The following is a 25,750-nucleotide window of genomic DNA, read 5'->3' on the forward strand; positions in this document are numbered from 1 at the left end:
TTTTTTGTTTTACTGACAACTCAGATCTGATTCCTCTCCTATAAAATAGGAGAAAGTAACTTGCATTATTAAAAACAATTTACCTCTCAGGATGACTTGCATTCAGTAAAGCTTCACCCTTTCCATCATAAAAGTTGAAGTAAACCAAAATATTTAAAGGACATAAACCCAATTTTTATTTTGCTTTTATCTAAAACAGTGTTTAAGATTATACCTCAAAACTGTCTGATATTCAGAAATAATACCGAGAATCCAATTTGACTCAGCAACAAAATAACCAAGGCCTCAGAAGTAGCCTAGCTTCTGAATGGATCAAAAATAAACAAACCAAAACTTAGACAGCAAGCAACCACAATTTTAAAAGACTATAGTAGCTCAACAGTTATGAAAATAAAATTATTGAGCAATCAGTTTTTTAAAGTATTAAATGAAACAAAAGTTCAAGCCTTCTGAAAACTTTTAGATCTCCTTAACTGCAGTTGGTAAAATACATTTATGAGACCAATTTGGGGAAAACCAACAACAAAAGTATAATTTTGATTAGGATTTCTATACCAATAGCAAGTTTCAAAGTAAGTACAAAAATATAAATCTTCTATTTCTTTTAAGATTTCCTTTAAGACATTCCAACTAAGGATTTTGATGGAAATTGTGGAACAAATATTCTATATAAAGAACTTAAATATTGAGATCAGTAAGACACTCCAAATATTTTTTAAATATACTTAATTCACCAATTTCAAACTGAGGTAAACAAAGACATTCCAAGAGGTACACAAGCATGAATAAGTTTTCTGGGAATCAGTTTTCAGAACTTCAAACTTCCCTGTGTTTTCTTCCCCAAGACAATCTGCCTGAGAACTCACCTGCAGTCTAAGCTGTACACTTACTCTACTTCTGACTTCCTTCTTCACAAACACCTTTCCCTCACTTTAAAAAAAAAAAAAAAAAAAAAGGGCAGGTCTCTCACCCATCCCGAATCTTACAAGAGTACACTGCCTAAAATTTAAAAACCTCTATGATGTCAAATGAACATCAGCAAAGCTCTCTTTTACTCAAGGCACCATGACTATTACAGTTTTAATTAATTACACATTAATTATAATAACTCAAGCCAGAAGAGATTTAACACTTAGAACCTTTTGTTCACAAGAATACATACTATGATGGTAGATAAATTGGATAGGTGATCAATAATGCACTTTCAAGCACAAAAATGTATTACAAAATTCTGTGAGGAAAATGCACAGAAATGATTTCAAAAACAAAAGGAACAATGTTAGGAGCCTGTTCATATATTTTATAAAATAGATACTACCACATTACTATCGTATTTACATTTAATTGGATGCATTTCAAGTAAGTATATAACAACTTTATTTCAAAGTGTTAACATTTTCAGTACACTGGAGATTACATTTTTCAACTAATAAACTCAGTGACAAATAACAGATGTCAACTTAAAAATATGGGAATCTGTTTTTTCAAATTTCTTCTACGAGTATGCAGGCAAAATATTTTGAATGCCACTGCTTTATATACATTAATTTTTACTTAATCTTGTCATACAGTTAATAGTATCTCCCTTTTACAAATGAGAAAACTAAGGCTTGGATATATCAGGTACCCAGTTCATCCAAGGTCACTACGCCATAGTGGCTAAAAGGCATAAGATAAGAGGTAAGACTCTTAATCACCACACAAAACTGCTCCTCATGATGTAAGCATAGTCAGTAGGCACTAAATAAAAGTTGGGGAGGCCTAGCAAAGAATCAAAAGGAAAAGAGTCACCTAAAAAAGAATCAAAAATCCACTTAGTAAATTTTTATAAGAGCATTCTTAGCAATGGTCCATCAATTAACATAAACTGTTCCTAATCTCCTAACTTCAGTAATTCCAATTTAAATCTCAGTTCTTCTCATATTTTCTAAAATACTCATATTAATAATTCATTCTTTCTGTCCTTAATTTCTATCATCTCCTCCAATAAAAATATCCTCCACAAAAAAATCCTCTTTTAGTTTTCCTACATTCTGATTATCATAATCTTGATACCTCAGGAATTTTTCTTCCAAATGATTTGGATGGCTACCGGTGGGTAATCTTCATGAAGATAGATTGAGTGGTTTATGAGGCTAAAGATAAGAGTACGAAGGAGGGAAAAGGAGAGGAGCTGACCACTTCTCAATTTCTATCATTAATTAATAAACATCTCTTCCTCTTTATCTCTTCCAAAGAAATATGTTTAAGTTCTCACCCAATGATATTGATTGATGTGGGGTAAAAACTTCACACACCACCACAACACTTAGAATAAGATAGAGCAGTGGTACTATGTTGAATGGCATACAGGCTCAAAATTTCCTTGTAAAAGGTGTCTAATAATTGATAATCTACATTTGCTTGACAAGATTTGCCTATAACAACTATAGAAAAGCCCACCTAAGTTTAAATGATAACTGGTTTTAGTTGTGTCCTTGGGTTCAATATTCTGCAGATTATTAAGGAGAAAATGAATACAGGCATACCTCATTTTATTGTGCTTCACAGATATGTCGATCAAGTCTATCAGCACCATTTTTCCAATAGCATTTGCTCATTTCATGTCTGTGTCACATTTTGGTAATTCTTGCAATATTTCAAACTTTTTCATTATTATTACATTGTTATGGTGATCTGCAATCTTGGATGTCACTATTGCAGTAAATGGTTAGAATTTTTTAGCAATAAAATACTTTTTAATTAAGGTATGTACATTGCATTTTTAGACCTAATGCTATTGAACACTTTTATATGCACTGGGAAAACTATAATTCGTGTAACTTGCTTTATTGTGACATTTGCTTTATTGCAATGGTCTAGAATTAAACCTGCAATTATCTCTGAGGCATACCTGTAGATGAATTTAAAGAATATCATATTTGTCCTTATTCTAATAAAAAGTATCAACTATAGTCTGAGTAAATTATTGAGAATATAACTTTAAAAATTGTAATATTTGTGATTTTTCCCTCAAATATTCTACTTAGACAAAATATGCAAAATATGATAATGTAAATTGGATAATACAAATAGTGGCCATGTGAAACCACATAAAAAGTATTCTGTACTTTCAATGAATTACTTTTCAAACTTTGAAATTTGTTCTAGTATTTGCTTGCTTGAAATTTTTTCCAAAAGTTGCTACAGTGATCAGGCCATGGCATGCATAAATTTGGTCTAGCATGAAGTCTGGGTCTTAAATACAACATCCTTAATCAACTTGTGTATAGTTGTCTATGAAATATAAACCTATCTAATGGGGCAAAAAGATAGGTATGCTTATTATGCTGCTGAGTTCTAATTTGGAAATAAGTTTATTCCAGAAAAAGCAGTATACCAATGAAAGCCCCAAATCAGAAAGGAATAAATGTATGCAGAATCATTCTTCACAATTATGAAATTTAATCTTCACTGAGTAACTGCCATTTGCCCACTCACACAACCTTGGCAAGAATTCCCCGAAGTATTTTTATTTCCATTTTACAGCTAGAGAAACTGAGGTTTAGGGAGGGCCAGTGACTTGCTCAGGGCACAAAAATAAGAGATGAGTGATTAATTCAGTCTGTCTTAAGCCAGAGCAAGCACTTTCCAAATGTCAAGCTAAAACCTGAGGCAGAGCACTGTAATGTGAAAGTGCCATTCACTTACTAGCTACATTAATAAAGAAAATTAGTTTCACAACATTTAAAATTTGAAGCCCTCCAGCACACACAGTGATAGCTTTTGAATAAAATGTATCAAAGCCATGTCATTTAGAAAGCAACTCTGATCTAGTGAGCACTTTTGTATCATTGTTTTTACCTGTTGAAAAATAGCCTGCACTGACAATCCTTTTAACACACATTATTTTACCCTCTCCCTTGGGACAAGAAAAGCTGTCTAAACCCTACAAATCTTTAAATGGTTGGTAAATATCACTTTGCATTGCAGTAATGGGCAGGAGAGGAATGAGAATACCCATCGAGACCCTATAATCAAATAAACATGCTATTTCCCCCCAAGAAATACAAGTAACCCCTATTAATATCTAATATAGAATTCAAGAGTCTGACAGAGACACAACATTACTATAAGCGGGCAATGGGCAAAAACTAAGTACAAGAAGCGGGGGTGTGGGGTGGGGAAGCCCCTTCAAAGTCTGCCCAAAGCCTGAACTGAAGAGGGTCTGTGGTGGGCTGGGGGGAGAAGGAAACACGCTCCACTCCGAGAGGCTCCAACAAGGGCGCCTCCATATGCGGAACTCTCGCCCAATCCCCGTCCAGGCTGAAATCCCGTGACCGCCAGAGAGCCTGTTTGGAGAAAAGTAGACAGGGAGCCCGCAAGCTGGGTTGGCAGAGGACGCTGGAACCTGGCTGCTAGGGGAGAAAATGTCTCCTTGGCAGCTGCAGTCACTGTCCTGTGGTCTGACTTCCCAGGGCTGGCTCTGGAGCGAGGTGTGCCTCTGGCTTCTCCCCACCCTCTTCCCCCAATCCCATTCGCTCCGCGGCTCCTACACTCCGCAAAGCTGTCGCCACCAAAGCTACACCACCTAGCCAAAAAGAAAGAAAAAAGAAAATCCCGTGTGTGCGCGGGTCGGGCAGGGCTCGCCCTCGGCTTCGGCCGGTGACAGCAGCCCGGGGATCGCCGCCCTGGCAGAGCGCGGGCCTCCGCTCCCGGGGGCCGGTGGTGTGGCAACTGACATTTGTATGGTTCTTCCACACACAGCCCGCACACTCTCTCCTCCAGCTCTCGGCCCCGCAGCCGCTCCACCCCCGGCCTCCGACCCCTGAATCCGCCGAGGGGCCGTCTTCCTCCGTTCACCCCGGGCTCAAGCGGTAGAAAGGTGATGCCACCAGCGGGCAAGTGGCCTCCAAAGGAACCATGTTAACCTTGCAATGCACACATCTGCCCACACGCCCTGTGTCACAGCCCTGCCAAGCGTGACAGCCTCCCCGCCAAAGATGCCTGCCCATCCCAGCCCCGCATCTCCTCCCAGCCGCACACCCGGACCCCAACCCCACCCGCCCGCCCTCTACCCCTTCCACCCTAAACCAATCCCAGAAAAGGGGAGACAGGATTTTGCTTAAGCAAACAGATCTACCTGGATCAAATTCAGGGATCCGAGCTTGGTATTCAGCTCCGACTCTCATCCCAACATCTGCAAAGCAAGGTCAAAACAGAAAAAAAGAGAAAGGCGTGGGGGCAGAAAAAGAAAGAAAAAAGAAAAAAGGAAGAGACACTTAATAAAATATGAAAATTGCTGAAGGGAGGAAAGAAGCGGCGGGTGGATGGGAAGATATTAACTCCGGGCACTCCGGGAGATGGCAGCGGATGGGGGCGGGGAGCTGGGGGGGGGGCGAGGGCGGAGGATTGGGCGAGGGCGGAGGGACGGGGGTCGCGGCGGGTGCTGCTGCACTGCACCGGGAGTTCGAGGCTACCGCAGCGCCCGGGCTCCGAGGGGAGAGAGGGCGGGAGCGCGGCGAGGGGAGGGGGCTGGGGGAGGGGAGGAGGGAGGGGGGCAGGCGGGCTGGCTGGGAGGAGTTCGAGGCTACCACCGTGCTCGTCGTCGCTGCTGCAGCCGCTCTCAGGCTCCGAGAAGTGCAGCCCGCCGTTGGTGGACGAGGCGCCGCTGCCACCGCCGCCCGCCGGGCTCTTGGCGCTGCCGTTGGCCGATCGGTTCTTCCCCAGTAACTCGGGCCCTTTCTCCATCATGCCGGGCATGGTAGAAGAGGGGAGGGGGAAAGGTGAGGAGAAGAGGTAGGCGTCAGGGTGAAGGGGGAGATGGCTTACGAGCGCGGGCGGGAGGGAGAGGAGGAGGAGGAGGAGACGGCGGTGGCGGCGAAGGAGGAGGAGGGTGTTAATATGGAGCCGCCATAACCGCCCCGGTCCGGCAGTAGCGCAGTCGCCTCACAACAACCCGCCCCGGCCCCGCCTCTCTCCCCTCCTCCTCCGCCCGCCGGCCGCCCCGCGCAGTCCCCGGCGCCCCTCTCGGCCGCGCCGAGCTCTACGGCGCCGCCGGTATCACTCCGCCCCGCAGGGAGGTTCCGGCCGCCGGGCGGGGGAGGGCAGGAGGGGCGCCGGGGAAGAGGGGGAGGGGAGGGGGAAGTCCCGCTCGCCGACGGACCGGGCAGCCCCAACCGAGCGCTAATAAAATCGCCGCAGAGGCGCGGCCGCCTCTCGGGCTTCCTTTCTAGGGGGCGCTCCTGAGCGCGGGCGGAGACGCACGCGAGGCATCCGGACTCTTTGCCCTCTCTGGGCGGAAGGAACGCGGCCGGCCTGAGAAAGGGCCCGGTGCGACCCTAGGCGCCCGAGTTCTGGGTGCGGCCCCCCCTTTTTTCTAGAGGGTTGCGCGGCGAGATGTAAGGGCAGACCTCGGCGGGAGCGCGGCCCTCTTGAGATGCTGCGGAGGACCGGCTGCCCAGTTTCAGGGCTTCTCCAACAGCGTCGAGCTAGGGTCGCGCGCTTGCCCGCGGTGGAGTCGGGCGGAGTAACAGGGCGGTCTTCGGGTCCCGAGGCCCAGGTGGCCGGAGAAGTAGGCTCGGTCCCAACCATCCAGACGCTGCAGTTTTGTTTCTGATCCTCAGAACTGGGGCCTGATTCCCTGGAGAGACTGAGGCTTCCGAGATGAGTTCCCAGTGCCGAGCAATACAGCTGTATATTGCTAAAAGGTGGTTGTTTTTGTTGGGTTTTTTTGGTAACCTTTTTCCTCCGTTTTCCTTCTCTTACTTTTTTTTTTTTTTTGTCTTTGCTATTTCATTAGGGGAGTGGGTGCTGTCAGTTGTGAAATAAAATTAGGACAGGGTCCTTGCCCAGTTGGCGCTTTCTCAGTGCGCTGACCTGCGGTCGAGCCTTGGAGCAGAACTCTGGAGAGGGCGGAGGCCCGGAGTGGAGGTGAGGCCAGAGCTGCAGTCTGGCAGAGTTTCCAGCCTGGCAGGCGATGCGCTCTGTAATGCTTTCCTGAATTTCATTAGGCAGGAGTAGGAACTGCATTTTTCGTTCACCAGATTTGAGGACGTCTGCTCTGCGCCAGGCTGCCTGGCATTGAGGGCTACTTAGGATTTTCTTCCTTTTTTTATTTTTTGGGGGTTTTTCCTTTTTTTAATTTTGCTCACCAGTAAGTAGAAGTGAGAACTTGTTGTGAACATCTAGTATGCAGATGTATGCAGAGTGGTATTTGAGGTCCACAGTAAGATATTCTTCAAACACTTAAAAATAAAGATTGTCCTGGAAGATTTCTATAGTAGGTCAATGCAGAATGGATCAAACCAAAAATAAGCCTCTCTGGCCAGAAAATAGTTCACTGAAAGAAACAACATCCCTAAAGCAGAATGTCTAAATCAGGAATTGAGCCAAGAAAAGCCTGGGAAGTAAGTATTTGACAGTGTCTCAGTCTAAAGGGGAAGGTCTCCTGAGCAGGTACAAAACCTATCTGGTTTTGGTAGTGGAGGTAATTTCGTCTCTATCAAAACCTGATATGATGCCATTAAATATTTTAATCATAAAACTAAACCTTTTATTCCTTTTCTTACCAAATACAGTTCTGAATATTATTTTAATTCCCATATAATTTTTCTACAAGGAGAGAATGTCTTCGCCGAATGAAATGAATAGTCGTTTCCCTTGACAGTTACATTTTTCATTGTGAATTAACACATTGGTATTTTGGTTTTCATACACAAGTTCTAATGATCATGATTCAGCATCTGTGGTCATGTAACACAAAGGCCAGACCCTGAACTGAGTGAATTCACAAAGATAAATGTCACTCTGAGGCTGCTTGGCCAGCCAGCTTTCTGACACCCCAACTTTGCAACACCTTCCAGCCACTTTTCTACAGAAAGGAATTTTTGTATATAGATCAGGACCAAAACATTGTGAAGGTTTGGGGACTTCTGTAACTTCTATTTATTAGTAAAACCCTTAAAGTGAGAAGATTTCACGATTTTCTTGAGTACAGCAAAGAAGGCAGAGCAGGGAAGACTGCATTCTACTCGGATGAAGAAGGGGTCTTGGGGTATGGCATTTTAAAAAAAGGAAGGGAAGCAAGTTTCTGTTTTGCCCCTGAAGAAAAGGGTTCTGAAGAATAATAATAGGCCTCAAAATGGTATCCCAACAGTGAACAAGGACAGTATAGAAAGAGAAAAGTTCTAAGAAAATTTGGGGGATGTCTATAAGGGGTTAGAGGAAGAAAAGAATCTGGACAAGGAAGAAGCAAGCATTAAAAAGGGTTAATAAACAATGTCTGGGTTAATAATGTCTAAGGATGCAGAGTCATGAGAGGGGTTTAAGAAAAGTCCTTTGGATTTGTTAACTAGAAGGATGTTGATTATTTTGTTTGGCTGCTTTTTTACTGTATTAAAATTTTTTAACATTATTTTCATTATATTATAAGTTTGGAACAGACAGTACATTTTCATAGTTACAAAATCAAAATGTATAAGAATTTATAATTCACTATTGTGCTAGACCTCCCAGCGACTGTAAAAAGGCAACGTAAAAATATATAAGGATTAGAAAGAAATACATAAACCTGTTATTTGGAGAAAGGGTGATAGTCTCTATAAAATTATAATAATTTATAAACCATTTAGTATTAATAATGAATTTAGCAAGTTGATACAGTCAGTATGTAAAGGTCAGTTATATTTTATGTACCAGCACTAAACAATTAGAAAATGAATTTTTAAAAAAGTGATACCATATACGAATGCACCAAAACTATTGAATACCTAGTGTATTCGTTTCCTGTGGCAGCTGTAGCAAATTACCACAAACTTGGTAGCTTAAAATGAATTCATCCTCTCACAGTTCTAGAAACCGAAAGTCTGAAATCAAGGTGTCAGCAGGGCCACGCTCCCTCCAGAGGCTTTAGGGGAGAATCTGCTCCTTGCCTTTTCCAGTTTCTTGTGTCTGCTGGCCTTCCTTGGCTTGAGGCCACAATCACTCCAACCTCTGCCTCCATCTTCGCATTGCCTTCTCCTCTGTGTGTGTCTTGAATTTCCCTTTTTCTTTATTATGTAAAGACACTACTGGCATTTACGGCCCATCTGTATAGTCCAGGATTATCTCCTGTCTCAAGATCCTTAATCATATCTGTAAAGATGCTTTTTCCAAATAAGAAAACATTTTACAGTTTCTGGGGATTAAGACCTAATGTCTTTGGGGCACCATCCCACCCACTGCACCTAGGAATAAATTTTAATGAAAGAGGTACAAGAACTCTGTACTGAAAATTGTGTTATTGAGAGAAATCAGAGAAGACCCAAGTAGCTGGACAGATAGTCTATGCTCATGGATCAGAAGACTTAATATTGTAAAAGTGTCAGTTCTCCCAAATGATCTGTAGGTTCAGTCTAATCCCTACTAGAATCCCAGCAGATTTTGTGTGTGTGTCTGTGTGTGTCTGTGTAAATTGACAAGCTGACCCTAAAATGTATATGGAAAGTCAGAAAATCAAGAACAGCCAAGATAATCTGGAAGAACAAAGTTGGGGGATTTATACTACCAGATGTTAGAAAGTAGACCAATGGACCTGAATAGGGTTCCCAAACAGATGCTTATGTGAACATTTTACTTATGCAAAAGTTCTAAATAGATTGTGGGCCTAAATGTAAAAGATAAAATAATAGTGCCTCTAGAAAACACTTATGAATATATATAGCAGCCTATACATGCTTAGAGGATGAGTGTCAGACTCTGAGATGAAAGGGAGACTTTATCTCTTGTGTGTTCTGTTCACAGTTGGACTCTTTTGCCATGTGTATGTATTACTGTTTCGAGGAAATAAATGTTTAAAGAATCAACAGACAAAACACAGGTAAATATAGTTAAAAAACAATATTAAGACAATGTAACAAAGTAAACAAAGTAATGTTACAGTTATTAGAAGCTGGGAAGTAGAATGGAAGAGGAAAGATGGAAAGGCGATAGGGGTTTTATCCTCATTTTACAAAAGGAAAAAAATTTAAGCATGGTGATGATTGTGGGCTACACCTTGATTCGCCAACTACAATAGGCACACAGGAAGGACCTCCACAGAGGTCCTGTTTTATTCATTTCCAGGTTCATAATGAGTGTCTTTATGACACCACTTTTGCTGAAGAGTTTATTGATTTGCTCTTTGGTTCTCCTTTATTTTTACTTTAGAAGTGCCTGTCTTAGAATAAGTTTAACTCCAAGACAGAGTCAGGCAGCATGGCCAGGAGACTACCCACCACTAAGCCACTCATGTTGGACCAAGTCTGGTGGGGACAGTCCAAACATGTTTTCAACAGGAAGAAGGAGCTGTGTGTTTTTGTTTTTGTTTTGTTTTTTAGAGCCACTGATCCCCAGGTAGGGTGGGGGGAAATCATACCTTAAGAGCTCCAAGGAACTTTAGAGGTCTTATAACCCACTTTCTCTTCACCCCCTGGAATATTTACCATTTCTGAAGCTCGTCTTACAGCCTCCATTTAAACAGATACAGAGATAGGTAACTGCATCACAAAGCAGATCATTTCATTTTTTTAAAGATGTCTAGGTCTTAGAAAATATCTTTTTTTTTTTTGGCACCCAAAGTTCAACTACATATAAGAAAAACCCCAAATAACAGTGTCTTAAACAAAATGGAAATTTATTTCTTTTCATGTAAAAGATATCCAGAAGTTGAAAGTCCTTGGCTGAAATGACAACTGCCATGATGGTGTCAGGCACCCAGGCTCCTTCTCTCCTACCCCTCCTCCATTCCTGGAGTGTCACTTTTGCCCTTATGATCCAAAGTGGCTGCTAGAGGGCAGTCATCACAATCACACTCCTCACAGCAGGATAGAGGAAGAAATGCAGGAGGGCACACCCCTTCTCTTTAAGGAGATTTTCTGGAAGTACCATATACCATTTATGCTGATATATCAATGTTCAGAACTTAGTCACATGGCCCACTAACCTCAAAGGAGGCTGGGAAATGTCAAAGTGCTCTGCTAAGAATCAGGGCTCTGTAGCTAAGGATGAAAGGCAGCTAGCAAGCTCTGTCACATGGGTCCTTTAAATATTTGAAAACAGCAATCATGTCCCACTTCAGCTTCTCTTTTAGGGTAAACATCATCATTCTCTTTGACAAATCTACAGTGATACTGTTTTCAGACCCTTCACCTTTTCAACTGTCCTATTAACGTGCTCTAGTTTGTGTTGAATACTTAGAATAATCCACCCCCCACGACAGTGTGAGATCTAATTGGTACAAAATCAATTGGAAATATTTTGACCCCTTTTCTTTGCACCATATTTTTATTAAGCCATCCTAAAATTAGCTTTCTTGGCAACAACTGCACATGGTTACTAAATCTGGAATCAACTGCATCCTCCAGGCTTTTACATTTGTTAGTGTTTTGCCTGGTCTCTCCCCACTTAGACTCCAGTAGATTTTTTATTTTCCTTCCCCTCCCCCCCCTCAGTAAATGAGTTTAAATGTATTGCCATTTAATTTCACCTGGCTTGTTTTAGCTTACCTGAAACTTTTGAGAACTTTTTGAATTCTGACTTTCTTACCCAACATACTAAATGACTTGGCTGTGGGCATATCTACCTGTGATAAATGAAATTTATCTTTAAAGTCAGGAACAGTGTCTTAATTTATATTCTCAGCATTGGGTACAATGCCTATGCATAGTAGATGTTTGTTTAAGGAATGAATTATGCAGTTAGACATAAAGAGCATTTTCTGGAAGAATTTTTTTTTTTAAGTTCTGGAATTGTTTATGAAAGGAGACTATGAAATCTCCCTGTCTTTAAAAATAATATAGACTTTTATCTGGGAGAATTATATTTAAATGTGTATACAGTCTTTTAAAAGTAGGCAGGTGATTTAAACAATTTTGCTAAACTTCTAAATCATACAAATATGATTTTATAATGATTTGTTTGGCTAAATTTTTTTTAAAAAAGAAAGAAAAAGACTAGACAGTGAAAAGTTTAAAGTTTATATTTTAATTCTGCCCCTGATACAGAATATACCAACTCATTCATTTCTTTCCCTTGGCTTCACAAATCATAAAAGAAAATTCACAAATCAATTTTTCTTGCTTAAAAAAGGTGTTTGCAAGAATATTCATTAGGGACTTCCCTGGTGGTGCAGTGGTTAAGAATCCACCTGCCAATGCAGGGGACATGGGTTCTAGCCCTGGTCTGGGAAGATCCCACATGCCGCAAAGCAACTAACCACGCGAGCCACAACTACTGAGCCCACGTGCCACAACGATGAAAGCCCACGTGCCTACAGCCCATGCTCTGCAACAAGAGAAGCTACTGCAACGAAGAGTAGCCCCTGCTCGCCGCAACTAGAGAAAGCCCACGCGCAGCAATGAAGACCCAACGCAGCCAAAAAAAAAAAAAAAACGAATATTCATTGAAATCAGTCTATAGGGAACTATAGAATCCAAATTGTGAGGTAATCTGAAGATCCGGGGATAAGATTAGATGCGTCAATCTCTGAAACGGATACAAACTAACATTAAATTGACTTGTGAAAGTAACTTGAAAATGTTTCAGAAACATGCTGCTCATGAGATTAGGGGCTCCTAAAATAAATTCTGGGAGATTGGAGATAGTAATCTAAATATAATGTATAGAATAATCTATAAATTTGGCACTTAGACATTGACAAAAACACAGTCATTGGCACATAGTAAATATTCATAAGTTAATTATTATTATTATTATTATTATTATTAAATATAGAGATTAGAAGTAAAATCAAAGCTTCTCCAGAACTGACCAAGGAGATGGCACCCCAAATATACACAATGGTCCCTTATTTGGATAGAAATATTCCTAGAGATAACAATACAAAGAAAGAGGTTCCCTAAAGAATCTCAATTTATTAGGATATAAACAGGATTCTTAAAAAGTAACTGTTAAAAAGTCCCCCTTTCCCTCTGGATACAGGGTTTCTTAGCTACATCTTGATCTAATTCCATTACTTTCCGTTATCAGAGTAATGCGGTTCTATTTAACATAGGCCAAATTTGTGGGGTTTGCAGTGGGTATGGGACCCTCCCCCCGTCATCCCCCAGCCCTTTGAAGTGGGTCCAGGGAAGAAGAAGAATGGAGGCAGATTGTCTTCTTACTTCACTATTCTTAGTGTGGTAACCTTCACTCTGTCATTACTGCTGCTTCTCTAACACTCGCTGGTTATGGCAGTTCCAAATTCTGGGGTTTTTTTTGTTGGTCTTCAAAAGGCCTTTACCGGGGTAGGGGGCTGGGGGGGGGGGTTGGGATGAACTGGGAGATTGGGATTGACATATATACACTAATATGTATAAAATAGATAACTAATAAGAACCTGCTGTTTAAAAAATAAATAAAATTCAAAAATAAAAAATAAAATAAATCCCCCTCCCCCCCAAAAAAGGCCTTTACCTCCTCCACTGTCCCTCAGCCCTTACTGTGGGTGACTCACCCCACAGGTCTTACTGCTGTAACCTCACCTGGTGGGCAGCCCTCTTAAATGGAGTACTGAAAACATGGTAAATATAAAATTCATAATAATGGGAGTTATTAATTGAGACAGTTATTAGAAATTATTACTTCTCATTACTTCTGAGCCATGAATTGCATTTTGAAACTAAAGTGTTTTAATTATAAGATATTTAAGCCTCTGTGAAGCATCCAACATTTTATAGTTTGAGATGTAATGATAATGGGTAGGATGAATTAAATTGTGAAGAAAAATCCTACCTTTGTTTCCAACATTTAATTTTATATATGATTTAAGCTAAGAATACTGCAAGGAGATGGATTATAAACAATGAATATATGCCAGTGTGAAAACCAGGACTTAATACTATTAATAAATACTATTGTATTAGAACTTGAGAAAAGCTTCTCAAAGAAAAAGCAACAGGAAACAGTCAATTTTAGGGACCTCAGCATATAAAATAAAGGCCTGTTGCTATTAAGTCTCTGTCTCTTTCTGCCCCCCCCCCTCATTTCTCATCTCTCAGCTCTATTTTCTGTTTACCTTCATTCTTTATTACTGCAAGCAGCCACTCCCAGACAGGAACTTCCTTTAAGTTCATTAAATAGCAAGGAATGCAGGAGAAACATGGTATTTTTCTAGACCAGTGGCTTTCAAACCTTTTGTTACCCACTGCAATACACATTATATTGTCAACCCAATACAGACATATAAATGTGGATCAATCAGCTATTTCTTTGTAATAAAGCAGCCAGAACATCTTAGGGATATACAAGAGCAAGCGTTTCTTTCACTCAGTTGTGTGTTGGTTAGGGTCAGCTGATCTATGCTGGACTCAGCTGGGTGTCACGGCTGATCTTGGCAGGGCTTGCTCATGGGTCTGTGGGTTGGTGGGTGGTTAGCTGATATAAACTGATCCTGGCTGGTGGGGTCTAGCTTGGGTGGTTCTGCCCCATGCATCTCTCATCCTATTATTGATACTCGTGGACTAGCCTGAGCATATTTTTCTTATGGAAATGGCGGAGGTGCAAAATAGTAAGCCCAGTTGCACAAATATTCTTCAAACCTTTGATCATGTCACATCTAACATTCCACTGGCTAAAGCAAGTCAATGGCAAGCCCTAAGTCAAGGACAGAAAAGTATACTCACGGAGATAAGGGGAATGAATATTTTTAAACAATAACCTATCAAAAATATATAAATATAACTGAATCAAAAGTTCCATAAAACAATTCTTAGGAAGTAGTTTGGGTCAAGAGCTGTAGTTTGAAAAACAGTTTTCCAGAGGGATGTTGATTCAAACATACGTGATCTATGTCTTAGAAGTGTAATCTGAACATGAAACTGAGTTAATTCTGACAATTCTCTCTCCAGCCTCACTTGACTGGGGTAGGATGTTGGTGTGGGGATATAGTGAGATTTGCATTATTGTCACTCCAGTCAGTATTACTCGATGTGTAGTCCACAAACAAGCTAGTCCACTGACGGGTGCCGGTCCACAAACTGTTCATTACTAGACCGTAACCATAGTGAGGTAAGGTGCCAGAATATAAACGAACACACTGTTTATTTCATTGAGAAAGTCTTACTTAAAAAAAAAAAAAAAAAGCTGAATGAAACTGTGTGCTTATTGGTGTAGTTGCTTTACACTTTGATGAAACTTCCTTATCTCAATCTCTGATCAGTAACAGACAGTTCACAGACCAGCATTACCCAAGGAAGACCCAGAACCTTCTAAACAGGAATCTCCATGAAATAGTTATCTTGTGTATCTGAGACAAAGAAGGGATGTTTTGGAAAAGTCGATTCTTAAGCATTTCATAAATATTGTAGGGGAAGAAACCAGTAATGAGAAAGGAGCTGAAGAAACAAGAGCAGAGAGAGATTAACTGATGGAGCAAGACTTTGAAGAATGAAGGAGCGACAAGGACAAGGTGGCTGGATTGGTCTTGACCAAGAGGCAGTACACTTCATCCTCTGAGACTAGAGAAAGCTAAAAAGGAGATACTTGGAGGTAAGTCTGTAGGAGAGGGTGCTGGACATTTGGGGTACTTCATACCTGAAGGTATCGTTCTTGTCTATGAATTAAGGGTCAAGGTCATCTGCTGAGATGGCATCTTGTTACTGCCATTTTGGAATTGGGGGGATTTGAATTAAACTCAATTGATTTAAAATCCTAGTAAGGATTTTGTTCCAGTTTATTCTATTTATAAGCATTCATTTTCCTTTTTAACCTAAAGGTTTTTTTTTTCCTCACAACCTATGCATTTTAAATAAATTTCTTTTTTGTTTTTTTTTTCACATCAGAAACTGCTTTTTATACATTTTGTACAAGGACCACTTTGGAACCGAGCATGTTTCCTCCAGTTGGTTTTAATGAATGGCAATACCACATCACATGCTACACTAGCTCAGGATGAGAATTTTCTAATAAACTTTTTCTGATACTAAAACTGCTTCCTTTCATATGACCCAAAGATCCACCCCAATCTGAAGGAAGAGAAGGGCTGGATGAGCCCTAAGTTTCTTGGGGGAAATCCAAGTTGATATGTCCCCTCTTTGCAAGGAGATGGGGCAGGGAGAGCGAGTTCTAGCCCCCAAAGAAAGGACTAACAATCAGTAAACATGCTGTTCCATCCTTCTTATGAGGCCCGCCTGCCCTTGAAAGGAAAGTATACGCTTAACCCACAGGTGTTCTGCAACATGGCGGTGGCTCACGCCATTTCTTGCAACAGAGCGCGCTGGGCTCCTCCCAGCTCCTCCGCCCGCGCCTTACCACCAGCGGTAGTGGGTCCGCGCGCGGTTAGCCTCGGCCCTCTTGTGCGTGTCGTACTTTCTCTTTATCACAGGGCCCCGCTTGTGAAAAGCCTCCAGCAGTTCCCGAGACAGCTCCTCCGGCATCAGCATCCGCCGGAGCTTCTCCCTACACGCAGTAATCATCCACTTCATGGCCAGGAAGCGGCGACGCTGGTCGGCTAGCGGCACAGGGATCTGATAGAAACGGCCACCCTTGAGCATGGGTACCAGCCCAATCACAGGCTCACAGTTTTTCAGTGCTTGGTGGAAGATGGTGTAAGGGTTGCGTTCAGTGGTTGCCTGTTCTTCTGCAGAAGCAGCGTGGTACTTCTCAAACTGCTTCCTTTTCACAGCTTCCGGAGTCTGCGTCATGAGGGATCTGGCCAGTATTTTGCTTCCTCCTTTCATCATCATGTTGGTGAATTTGCTGATCACTGGGTCTTCAAACACAGAGCTTGTTTTCGTCGCTGAAGCAGCTTTGATACCCCGAGTCTTCCTGAGCTCCCGCTCATACTTTTCCTCCTCAGTCAGCTCAGCCGAGGGCTTTCGGTAATATTCCTTGTCAATCTGGGGGTCCTGGTATTCAGGACCATAGCGGCTCCACCTCACCTAGGTCAGCCCTGGAAGCCTCAGGACAACACTCCGCACGCCCAGCAGCAAGCCCGACCACCCTCGTGCAGCCTTCACCGCGGCGGCAGCCATCTTGGCTGGCCAATAAATTTCTTTTCCTCAATATTTTGTTATGAGAATTAGCAAACATACAGACATGTAGAAAGAATTATACAGGGAGAATTAATTTACCTACCACCTGGATTCTACAATTTATTTTTATGTTATGTCAATTTCTGTTTGAGGCCAATTTGGAAATGGAATGGTTATTATTTTGTTTACCGAAGTTAGTAAATACTAGTGAAGACTTTGGGAAGGGAATCATTTCTAATTCAACAGGTCAAGTATGAATGTTCTTGGCTTCTGTTTTGATCAGGGTTCTTCAGAGAAGATGGATCCATCTATCATCTATCTATCTATCTATCTATTTATCCATCTAGCTATCATATGTATATTGGCTTCTGTGATTATGGAGGCTGGAAAGTCCCAATATCTGCAGGGTGAGTTGGCAAGCTGGAGACCCAGGCGGGCAGATGGTGTAGTTCTAGTCCAAAGAGCCAATGATTCAGCTCAAGTCTGAAGGCAGGAAAAATGCTGATGTCCCAGTTCAAAGCCCATCAAACAGTAGGAATTCTCTCACTTGGAAGAGGTTCAGCGTTTTTGTTCTATTCAGGTCTTCAACTGATTGGATGAGACCCACCCACATTGGGGAGAACAATCTGCTCTACTCAGGCTAAGGATTTAAGTGTTAATCTCATCCAAAAACACCTTCACAGAAACACCCAAAATAATGTTTGACCAAGTATCTGGGCACCCTGTGGACCGGTCAAGTTGACACATGAAATTAACCGTCACGGCCTCTTTATGCTATGTATACTTAGGAGAACAGTATTCATCCCCAACCTACCTCTCAGGTTGCCCCTTCCCCACCCTCCCAGAGGAAAAATCATTGTAACACTCTTGTTTCTGGAAGATATGGCATATTTACTTTGTAAGTTTTGTGAACCCACCACTGAATATCCTTAGGGGTTTAACACCTCACTGTGAATAATACTATTTTAAACAAGTCTTATGTAATTGTATATTTTTTTCTCTACAAACACATATAAAACTATTTCCAACTTCTGTGAAATGGAATAAAATATAAATATACATGCAATTATTTTAACCAACCAAATGTTTTAAATTTTTAACTATTATAAAGCAAAAGCTGTGTTTTAAGGTGTTACATTGCTAGGTTTTCAGACTAACTCAGTCTTCATATTTTTCTTCCTATTTATTAATAAACCAGAAATGGCTTTCCTGGTTCTTAAATATTTTTCTACTTTTTCACAATTTCTTAGTTTGAAGGAGCATGTAAGTCACAAACTACATTCAGTGAATCTAGAGGCTTTAAAATTCATTCCTTCATTATTCCACGAACATTTATCCATCATAATTTTGAGCTATTTGGAACACAAAGATGAAAAATGCATAGTCCATGACCTTAAGGGGCTCATAATCTTGAATTGTAATCTTGCCCCTCACCCTCCACTTGGGGTTTGTCTGCTGGCTCCATGGTGAAGAACACTGTGGAAACCCACCATGGTGCTCATGTTTATGCAACCCAGAAGTAGTGGGGCTCACACCCTTGGGGGGACCTTTGAGCAATGGGGGATGAGATTTGACTGAAGAACATTACCCCCCTTTTATCCCTAATTGATTGTCCTGAGATGCATTTCAGGGGACTCCTTGGTAGTCCCACTGGATCCCACAGCCAGTCACCCATAGTGATGGCCAACTTGATGACGCATCGTTGCATCAGTTTTCCATCTTCCCTGCCTCTATCCCCCATCCCTTGCTCCTGCTCCCTAGTTCACATTCCTCAATAAAGAACTAGACTTCAGGGCTTCCCTGGTGGTGCAGTGGTTAAGAATCCGCCTGCCAATGCAGGAGACACGGGTTTATGCCCTGTTCCAGGAAGATCCCACATGCCGCGGAGCAACTAAGCCCGTGTGCCACAACTGCTGAGCCTGCACTCTAGAGCCCGCAAGCCACAACTACTGAGCCCACGTGCTGCAACTACTGAAGCCCGCACGCCTTGAGCCCGTGCTCCACAGCAAGAGAAGCCACTGCAGTGAGAAGCCCGCGCACCGCAACGAAGAGTAGCCCCCACTTACTGCAACTAGAGAAAGCCTGCATGTAGCAACGAAGACCCAACGCAGTGAAAATAAATAAATAAATAAAATAAATAAAGAAATAGAAAAAAAAAAGAATGTAGACTTCAGCCTTTGTTTCAGGCTCTGCTTTCTGAGGAAGTACGCTAAGATTCTACCTTTCTTCTTTTCAGCCTCTTTCTTTAATTCTTTCCCCTGAAAATCCTACCAACCTTTTGGTAAACCAAGGAGGGGCACGACTCCCTGGATTCATCCTTCTTGCCTCATTTGTACAATTCTATAAATTTCTGTCATTCGATCTGAAGTTGTGCCCTGTGGTTTTAGAGGCTGGTCAGGGATGCTAAGTCCCACAGATTTTTTTTTTGACATGTAGCAGTGGGGAGATTTGACACACCTGCTCTCATAGTGGGTCCAAGACAGATGTAGGACTTCTGGGTTGGGTCCTCTCTTTGATGTACCTATCGGTGTAAATTGCAGAACTGTTGTTCTACTACTGTACCTGATGACACAAACGTGAAAATACCATTGCGCAGGCAGCTTCTAAAATGGTTCCTGGTGATCTGTGCTCCAGATACTCACTCCATTGTATATTCCCTTCCCCTTGGGTGTGAGTGGAACCCAGTGACTTGACTCTAATAAATAGAATAGAGCAAACATGATGGGTTGTCGCTACTGAGATTAGGTTATAAAAGACTGACTCCCATCCTGTTCACACTTTCCCTTTGGGTCTTCCCACTTGTCTCTCTGATGAAGCCAGCTGCCATGTTGTGAGATACCCTGTAGAGAAGACCACATGGTAAGAAACTGAGGGAAGCCAACGGCCAATAGTCAGCAAAGAACTGAGACCTTCAGCCCAACAGCTCGTGACAAACTAAATCCTGCCAACAATCATGTGAGTGAGCTTGGAAGCACATTCTTCCTCAGCTCATCCTTGCGATTACTACAGCCTCGGGCAACACCTTAACAGCAGCCCTGTGAGAGACCCTGACCCAGAGGACCCAGCTAACCCATGCTCTGATTCCTGACCCATGTGAACTGTGAGATAATACATGTTATATTAAATAATATATTGCTTAAAACAAACATTAATTCTCTGGAACGGTTAAATCTAAAGCCTTAAAGAAGAAGGGCATGTTTGGGACTTGAGATAGGCTACATGAGATTTGAAGTGGGCTGCCTTCCACAGCCCACCAGTCTTGGAATCAATTAGTTATTTTAAATTGTAGAATATTTAGTTCCTTTTATACTTTCTCTTTGGGCCTTCAGATGATATGGGAGCTGTCAGGATTCCTATCTTAGTTAAAGAGACCACGAAAATGATGGTTTTAAGTAGTTTCTTTCAAAAAGAAGAAGACTCATCCTATTTTTATGGTTGTGTGACCACCTCTTCCTCTCTTTATTTTTTTATTTATTTACTTATTTAATATTTTGGCTGCGTTGGGTCTTCGTTGATGCATGCAGGCTTTCTCTAGTTGCGGTGAGTAGGGGCTACTCTTCCTTGCGGTGCTTCTCATTGCAGTGGCTTCTCTTGTTGCGGAGCACAGGCTCTAGGTGTGTGGGCTTCAGTAGTTGTGGCACGCAGCCTCAGTAGTTGTGGCACATGGGCTTAGCTGCTCCACGGCATGTGGGATCTACCTGGACCAGAGCTCGAACCTGTGTCCCCTGCATTGGCAGGCGGATTCTTAACCACTGTGCCACCAGGGAAACCCACCTCTTCCTCTCTTTAAAGCATTCATTCATTTATTCAGCAAATGTTAATTGAGAACCTACTACAGTGTGCACCACTTCCTCTGCCTGAGGTTGGGGTTACAAGGATCAACTGGACCTGGTCTTATTTTTAAATTACTATTATTGGAGTAAAATTGCTTTACAATGTTGTGTTAGCTTCTGCTGTACAATGAAGTGAATCAACTACATGTATACCTATATCCCCTCCCTCTTGGACCTCCCTCCCATCCCCCCATCCCACCCATCTAGGTCATCACAGAGCACCGAGGACCTCCCTCCCACCCCCCCATCCCACCCATCTAGGTTGTCACAGAGCACCGAGCACAGAGCACTGTTGCTACATGCAGGCTTTTCCCTGTGCTATATGGTAGGTTCCCACTAACTATCTATTTTACACATGGTAGTGTATTTATGTCAAACCTAGTCTCCAAATTTGTCCCACCCACCCCTTTCCCCCCAGGTCCACATGTCCATTCCCTATGTCTACATCTCTATTCCTGCCCTACAAATAGGTTCATCTATACCATTTTTCTAAATTCCACATATACACGTTAATATACGATATTTGTTTTTCTCTTTCTGACTTACTTCACTCTGTATGACAGACTCTAGGTCCATCCACATCTCCACAAATGACCCAGTTTTGTTCCTTTGCATGGCTGAGTAATATTCCATTGAATACATGTACCACATCTTCTTTATCCATTCATCTATCGTTGGACATTTAGGTTGTTTCCATGTCCTGGCTATTGTAAATAGTCCTGCAATGAACATTGGGGTACATGTGTCCTTTTGAATTATGGTTTTCTCAGGGTATATGCTCAGGAGTGGGATTGCTGGGTCATATGGTAGTTCCATTTTTAGTTTTTTAAGGAACCTCCATACTGTTCTCCATAGTGGCTGTATCAATTTACATTCCCACCAACAGTGCAAAAGGGTTCACTTTTCTCCACACCCTCTCCAGCATTTATTGTTTGTAGATTTTTGATGATGGCCATTCTGACCGGTGTGAGGTGTTACCTCATTTTAGTTTTGATTTGCATTTCTCTAATAAGTAGTGATGTTGAGCATCTTTTCATGTGCCTCTTGGCCATCTGTATGTCTTCTTTGGTGAAATGTCTATTTAGGTCTTCTGCCCATTTTTTAATTGGGTTGTGTGTTTTTTTGATATTGAGCTGCATGAGCTGTTTGTATACTTTGGAGATTAATCCTTTGTACGTTGCTTCATTTGCAAATATTTTCTCCCATTTTGAGGGTTGTCTTTTCATCTTATTTATGGTTTCCTTTGCTGTGCAAAAGCTTTGAAGTTTCATTAGGTCCCATTTGTTTATTTCTGTTTTTATTTTCATTACTCTAGGATGTGGGTCAAAAAAGATCTTGCTGTGGTTTATGTCAAAGAGTGTTTTTCCTGTCCGGTCTTACATTTAGGTCTTTAATCCATTTGGAGTTTATTTTTGTGCATGGTGTTAGGGAGTGTTCTAATTTCATTCTTTTACATGTAGCTGTCCAGTTTTCCCAGCACCACTTATTGAAGAGGCTGTCTTTTCTCCATTGTATGTTCTTGCCTCCTTTGTTATAAATTAGGTGACCATATGTGTGTGGGTTTATCTCTGGGCTTTCTATCCTGTACCATTGATCTATATTTCTGTTTTTGTGCCAGTACCATACTGTCTTGATTACTGTAGCTTTGTAGTATAGTCTGAAGTCAGGGAGCCCAATTCCTCCAACTCTGTTTTTCTTTCTCAAGATTGCTTTGTAGACCTGGTCTCTAGAGATGGAGTCTGCAAGTGCACAAGACCGTAAAATACAGGGGTGAGGGCCACACTAGGATGAGCTTCAGTAGCTATGGAAACATGGAGGGGGGATCCTATAAGACTTTCTGTAAGACCTGATTTCTGAATTGAGTCCTGAAGAACAAGCAGTAGAGAGCCAGATGGAGTAAATAGAAGGGAGTCTCGGGCAAGAGAGGAACAGCATGTGCAAAGGCCCGGAACCTCCATCTTTGGGTTATTCTAGTCCATCTTTTCTGTGTTTTTAATGTCTCTCTTTCCATTTGGCCCCTTTCCCATGTCTTATAAACACGTTAATGTTTCTTATGTTCAAAAGCAATGCAAAAAATAATCCCTCCCTCAACATTGTGGCCTCCTCAGGCTAATGTTCTATCTTCCTCTTTCTCAATGTAGGCATGCTCCTTGAAAGAATATAGAACCTACCTCAAGTCCCTTACCTCCCAGTCCATCTTTAACCTGAGGACACAGGAGACCTTCATGGGAAAGAGGGGAGGATTACAAGGAAAAGAACAAATGGTAATTCTGGAAGGTGAAGGATAATGGGAAGACAAGAATTCACCCTGTATGTGTTCAAATGAAAGTTCTGAGAACTTTGGTAATGAACAAAGAAGAAAGACTTTTGAATAACTTTCCAGATGTGTTCCAGGCAATTGTGATAAAGAAAGGGGATTTTGCTGAAGTTTTAAGTAAGTATTTCTCCTTGGGGATTTTCTTCAGAGGGTATAGTAAAGATTTGAATTTCTATTTTAATTACTTCAGGTTGCTGGATTTGTGATTCTTTTAATGCTGGGACTGAACCGCACATCTGCCTTGTATTATGTGGATTACATTTCACTTTTAAGCAAGTAAATGCAATATCGGTTTTTAAAAAATTTTTTGGTGTTTCATATACTATGATATTTTAAGGTACCAGAAGATCAGTATTTTTTGTTGGAATAAAACCATTATTCTAAAAATTTCTGAAATTTGAATCATTACATATTAAACTGGATTACAATTTCTAATCAAACTGTTTCACTTGTTTAGATAAAATTCTTCACTGTCTCCATAATTCTTAAGAGGAAGAATTAATGACAATTGAAACGAAAATCTCCTATTGGAAGAATAATACTTATTTGTGTTCCAGGAACTTCTGAACAAATAGAATATGAAAATGCCAGTATTGAAATTAATGCAAGAAACTCTCTGCATGGAATCCCACTATGAAACTAAAGAAGCCAAAAGGGAACTGTAATATCTCTTTTGAAAGAATTAGAGAAACAGCTTGCTGTCAACAAAAAGATCACAACCCATGGAAAAGATAGCTATTAAAAATATGTCATTAAAGTCAACAAGAGAGAGACAGAGAGAGACAGAGACAAAGATCATTTGGAGATGGAGTAAAAAGAAAATATCTGGAGTTAGGTAATAACCAATATGTCCTCTTCCAACTAGTGTAGAATTAGAAAGAGCTTTCTCAGCAACTGGAAAAATGTGCACAAAAATAAGTTCACTATCTAATAAAAACCAATTGGCACTTAAAGAAACATCTTTCTTAAAAAAAAAAAAGATATCATATTTCATCTTCTATTTTTCATGATTAATTACATTTTCTTTATTTCATGTAGTGTGTATATTAGTTTGTAACACTTCATTTGTTTTACCTGCCAACCACTGATATTGGTAATGATTTATATTTAATGTTTAAATTTTTGTAATTTTTCATTTTACTTAATGTATGATTTTAAAATTTAAACTGCATTAAATACCTAGTCTTACATTTTAATTTATGAATTAAAAAGCTTCAAAACAGAAATACTAGTATGTTAGTTATTATTTGAATCAAGTATCCCAGTTCTGCTATTATTCATGTTCTCTGGTATTGCAATGATTTTTTTAAAGATGCAGTTCTCTCATAAGATCATCTCTGATTCCACCCCAGGGAAACTATGGGTTTTACTCCCCTGAGTAGATTGTGCAGATCCGTTGATAATAACCACAATACTTCATTTAAATGATGTATTTATCTGTTTCCCTCTATTGTGTCACAAAATCCTTGAATATTTATTAAACAGGAAGTAATTTTCTTAATTACAATGGGGAAATACTCTTTTCAGGCTTGTTGAGTGTTTGTTTAGTATGGGGAAGGACCTGAAAGCTGCACCAGCTCTGGAAATTACAACAAAATTGAGTTGTGGACATTCCCTGGGACAGACTGGGCTTCCCAAAGGTACAGCCAGTCAGCTAGCTCTGCCTTATTTTCCCTTAGCTTCAACCATGTCTAAAACTGAGGAGGACCATCTGTGCTATGTAATAAAAAGTTATAGTCTTTATGCCACAATGATAATTTTGAAACTTAATATATTCGAAGTCTATACTTATAAATATAATTTTAAAATGTGTTTAAATCTCATTTAAAAAGGAAAAACTCATTTTGATTATTTTCTTATTATCCAACCTGTTTGGTAAAAAGCTTAGTCATGATCAAAATAAGATAATGTGTATGGAAGCAACATGTAAATTGTAAAATGCTGCACAAAAGATTCTAAGAGCCATGGTTAAAGACAGGAAACATCCTCTTCTCTTCCCCAGAGGGAATCATCCTAAATGTGTTAATTTTTCTTAATAGATTTTCATTTCCAACCACACAAACTCTTGATACTGGTTTTTGAAACCCCATTAAATTACAAGCAGAAATATAGCCCTACACTGATCCTTTAGATCAAACTTTTCCTCATACCAGGCTGGACACAATTCCTAGGCCTGCCTCAGGCTGCCCTACGCCTGACTTAGGATTCTAGTTTTTAGAGACGTAGGGCATTCTTTGCTCATTTGCATTTTCTTCATTGTAGTGTTAGGCTCAAACGTGAAACCTTTCTCTGTAACTTTTCTTTGAAAGCACCAACAAAGTTAGCTTCAAAATTATTTTATTTTTTTAAACATTTTTTCTTATAAAGTGTTTTTTTAATTAATTAATTAATTAATTTTTATGTATTTATTTTTTGGCTGCATTGGGTCTTTGTTGCTGCGAGTAGGCTTTCTCTAGTTGTGGTGAGCAGGGGCTACCCTTTGTTACGGTGCACGGGCTTCCCATTGCAGTGGCTTCTCTCGTTGTGGAGCACAGCTCTAGGCACACAGGTTTCAGTAGTTGCAGCATGCGGGCTCAGTGGTTGCAGCACATGGGCCCTAGAGCACATGGGCTTCAGTAGTTGTGGCACGT

At 40.9% G+C, this 25,750-nt stretch overlaps 1 protein-coding gene, 1 long non-coding RNA gene and 1 pseudogene across 11 annotated transcripts in view; 1 reads left to right on the forward strand and 2 right to left on the reverse strand.

Annotated features, from left to right (window-relative positions):
* The window catches only part of RCOR3 (REST corepressor 3), a 49,968-nt gene extending 44,226 nt beyond the window's left edge, over positions 1–5,742 (reverse strand). For 3 of the 6 annotated variants that reach the window (XR_009007331.1, XM_057541875.1, XM_057541873.1), the window contains exons 1-2: positions 5,574–5,742; positions 5,123–5,179 (exon numbers count right to left, since the gene is read on the reverse strand). Coding sequence is in view for 4 of the 6 variants with exons in the window: in XM_057541875.1 (XP_057397858.1) it covers positions 5,123–5,179; positions 5,574–5,742 (226 nt within the window). In the remaining 2 variants the exon portion in view is untranslated. Of the gene's footprint in view, positions 1–5,122; positions 5,181–5,573 lie in introns of those variants that run through there. The other 3 variants (XM_057541876.1, XM_057541874.1, XM_057541878.1) reach the window with 2 other exon arrangements.
* Positions 5,628–24,291, forward strand: LOC103010004 (uncharacterized). Of its 5 annotated transcripts, XR_009007335.1 has the most exons (6): positions 5,644–5,765; positions 6,606–6,689; positions 9,763–9,838; positions 15,306–15,486; positions 22,945–23,237; positions 23,678–24,291. It is a non-coding gene; the product is annotated as an uncharacterized LOC103010004 (long non-coding RNA). The 5 variants fall into 5 exon arrangements; XR_009007336.1 differs by lacking the exon at positions 6,606–6,689 and having other exon boundaries at positions 5,628–5,765; XR_009007334.1 differs by lacking the exon at positions 6,606–6,689 and having other exon boundaries at positions 5,641–5,778.
* LOC103009718 (28S ribosomal protein S7, mitochondrial-like) lies at positions 16,245–16,970 on the reverse strand (annotated as a pseudogene).
* Positions 24,292–25,750: the final 1,459 nt, after the last annotated feature.

This window comes from Balaenoptera acutorostrata, chromosome 1 (genome assembly GCF_949987535.1).
Source record: "Balaenoptera acutorostrata chromosome 1, mBalAcu1.1, whole genome shotgun sequence".
NCBI classification, from domain to species: Eukaryota; Metazoa; Chordata; class Mammalia; order Artiodactyla; family Balaenopteridae; genus Balaenoptera; species Balaenoptera acutorostrata.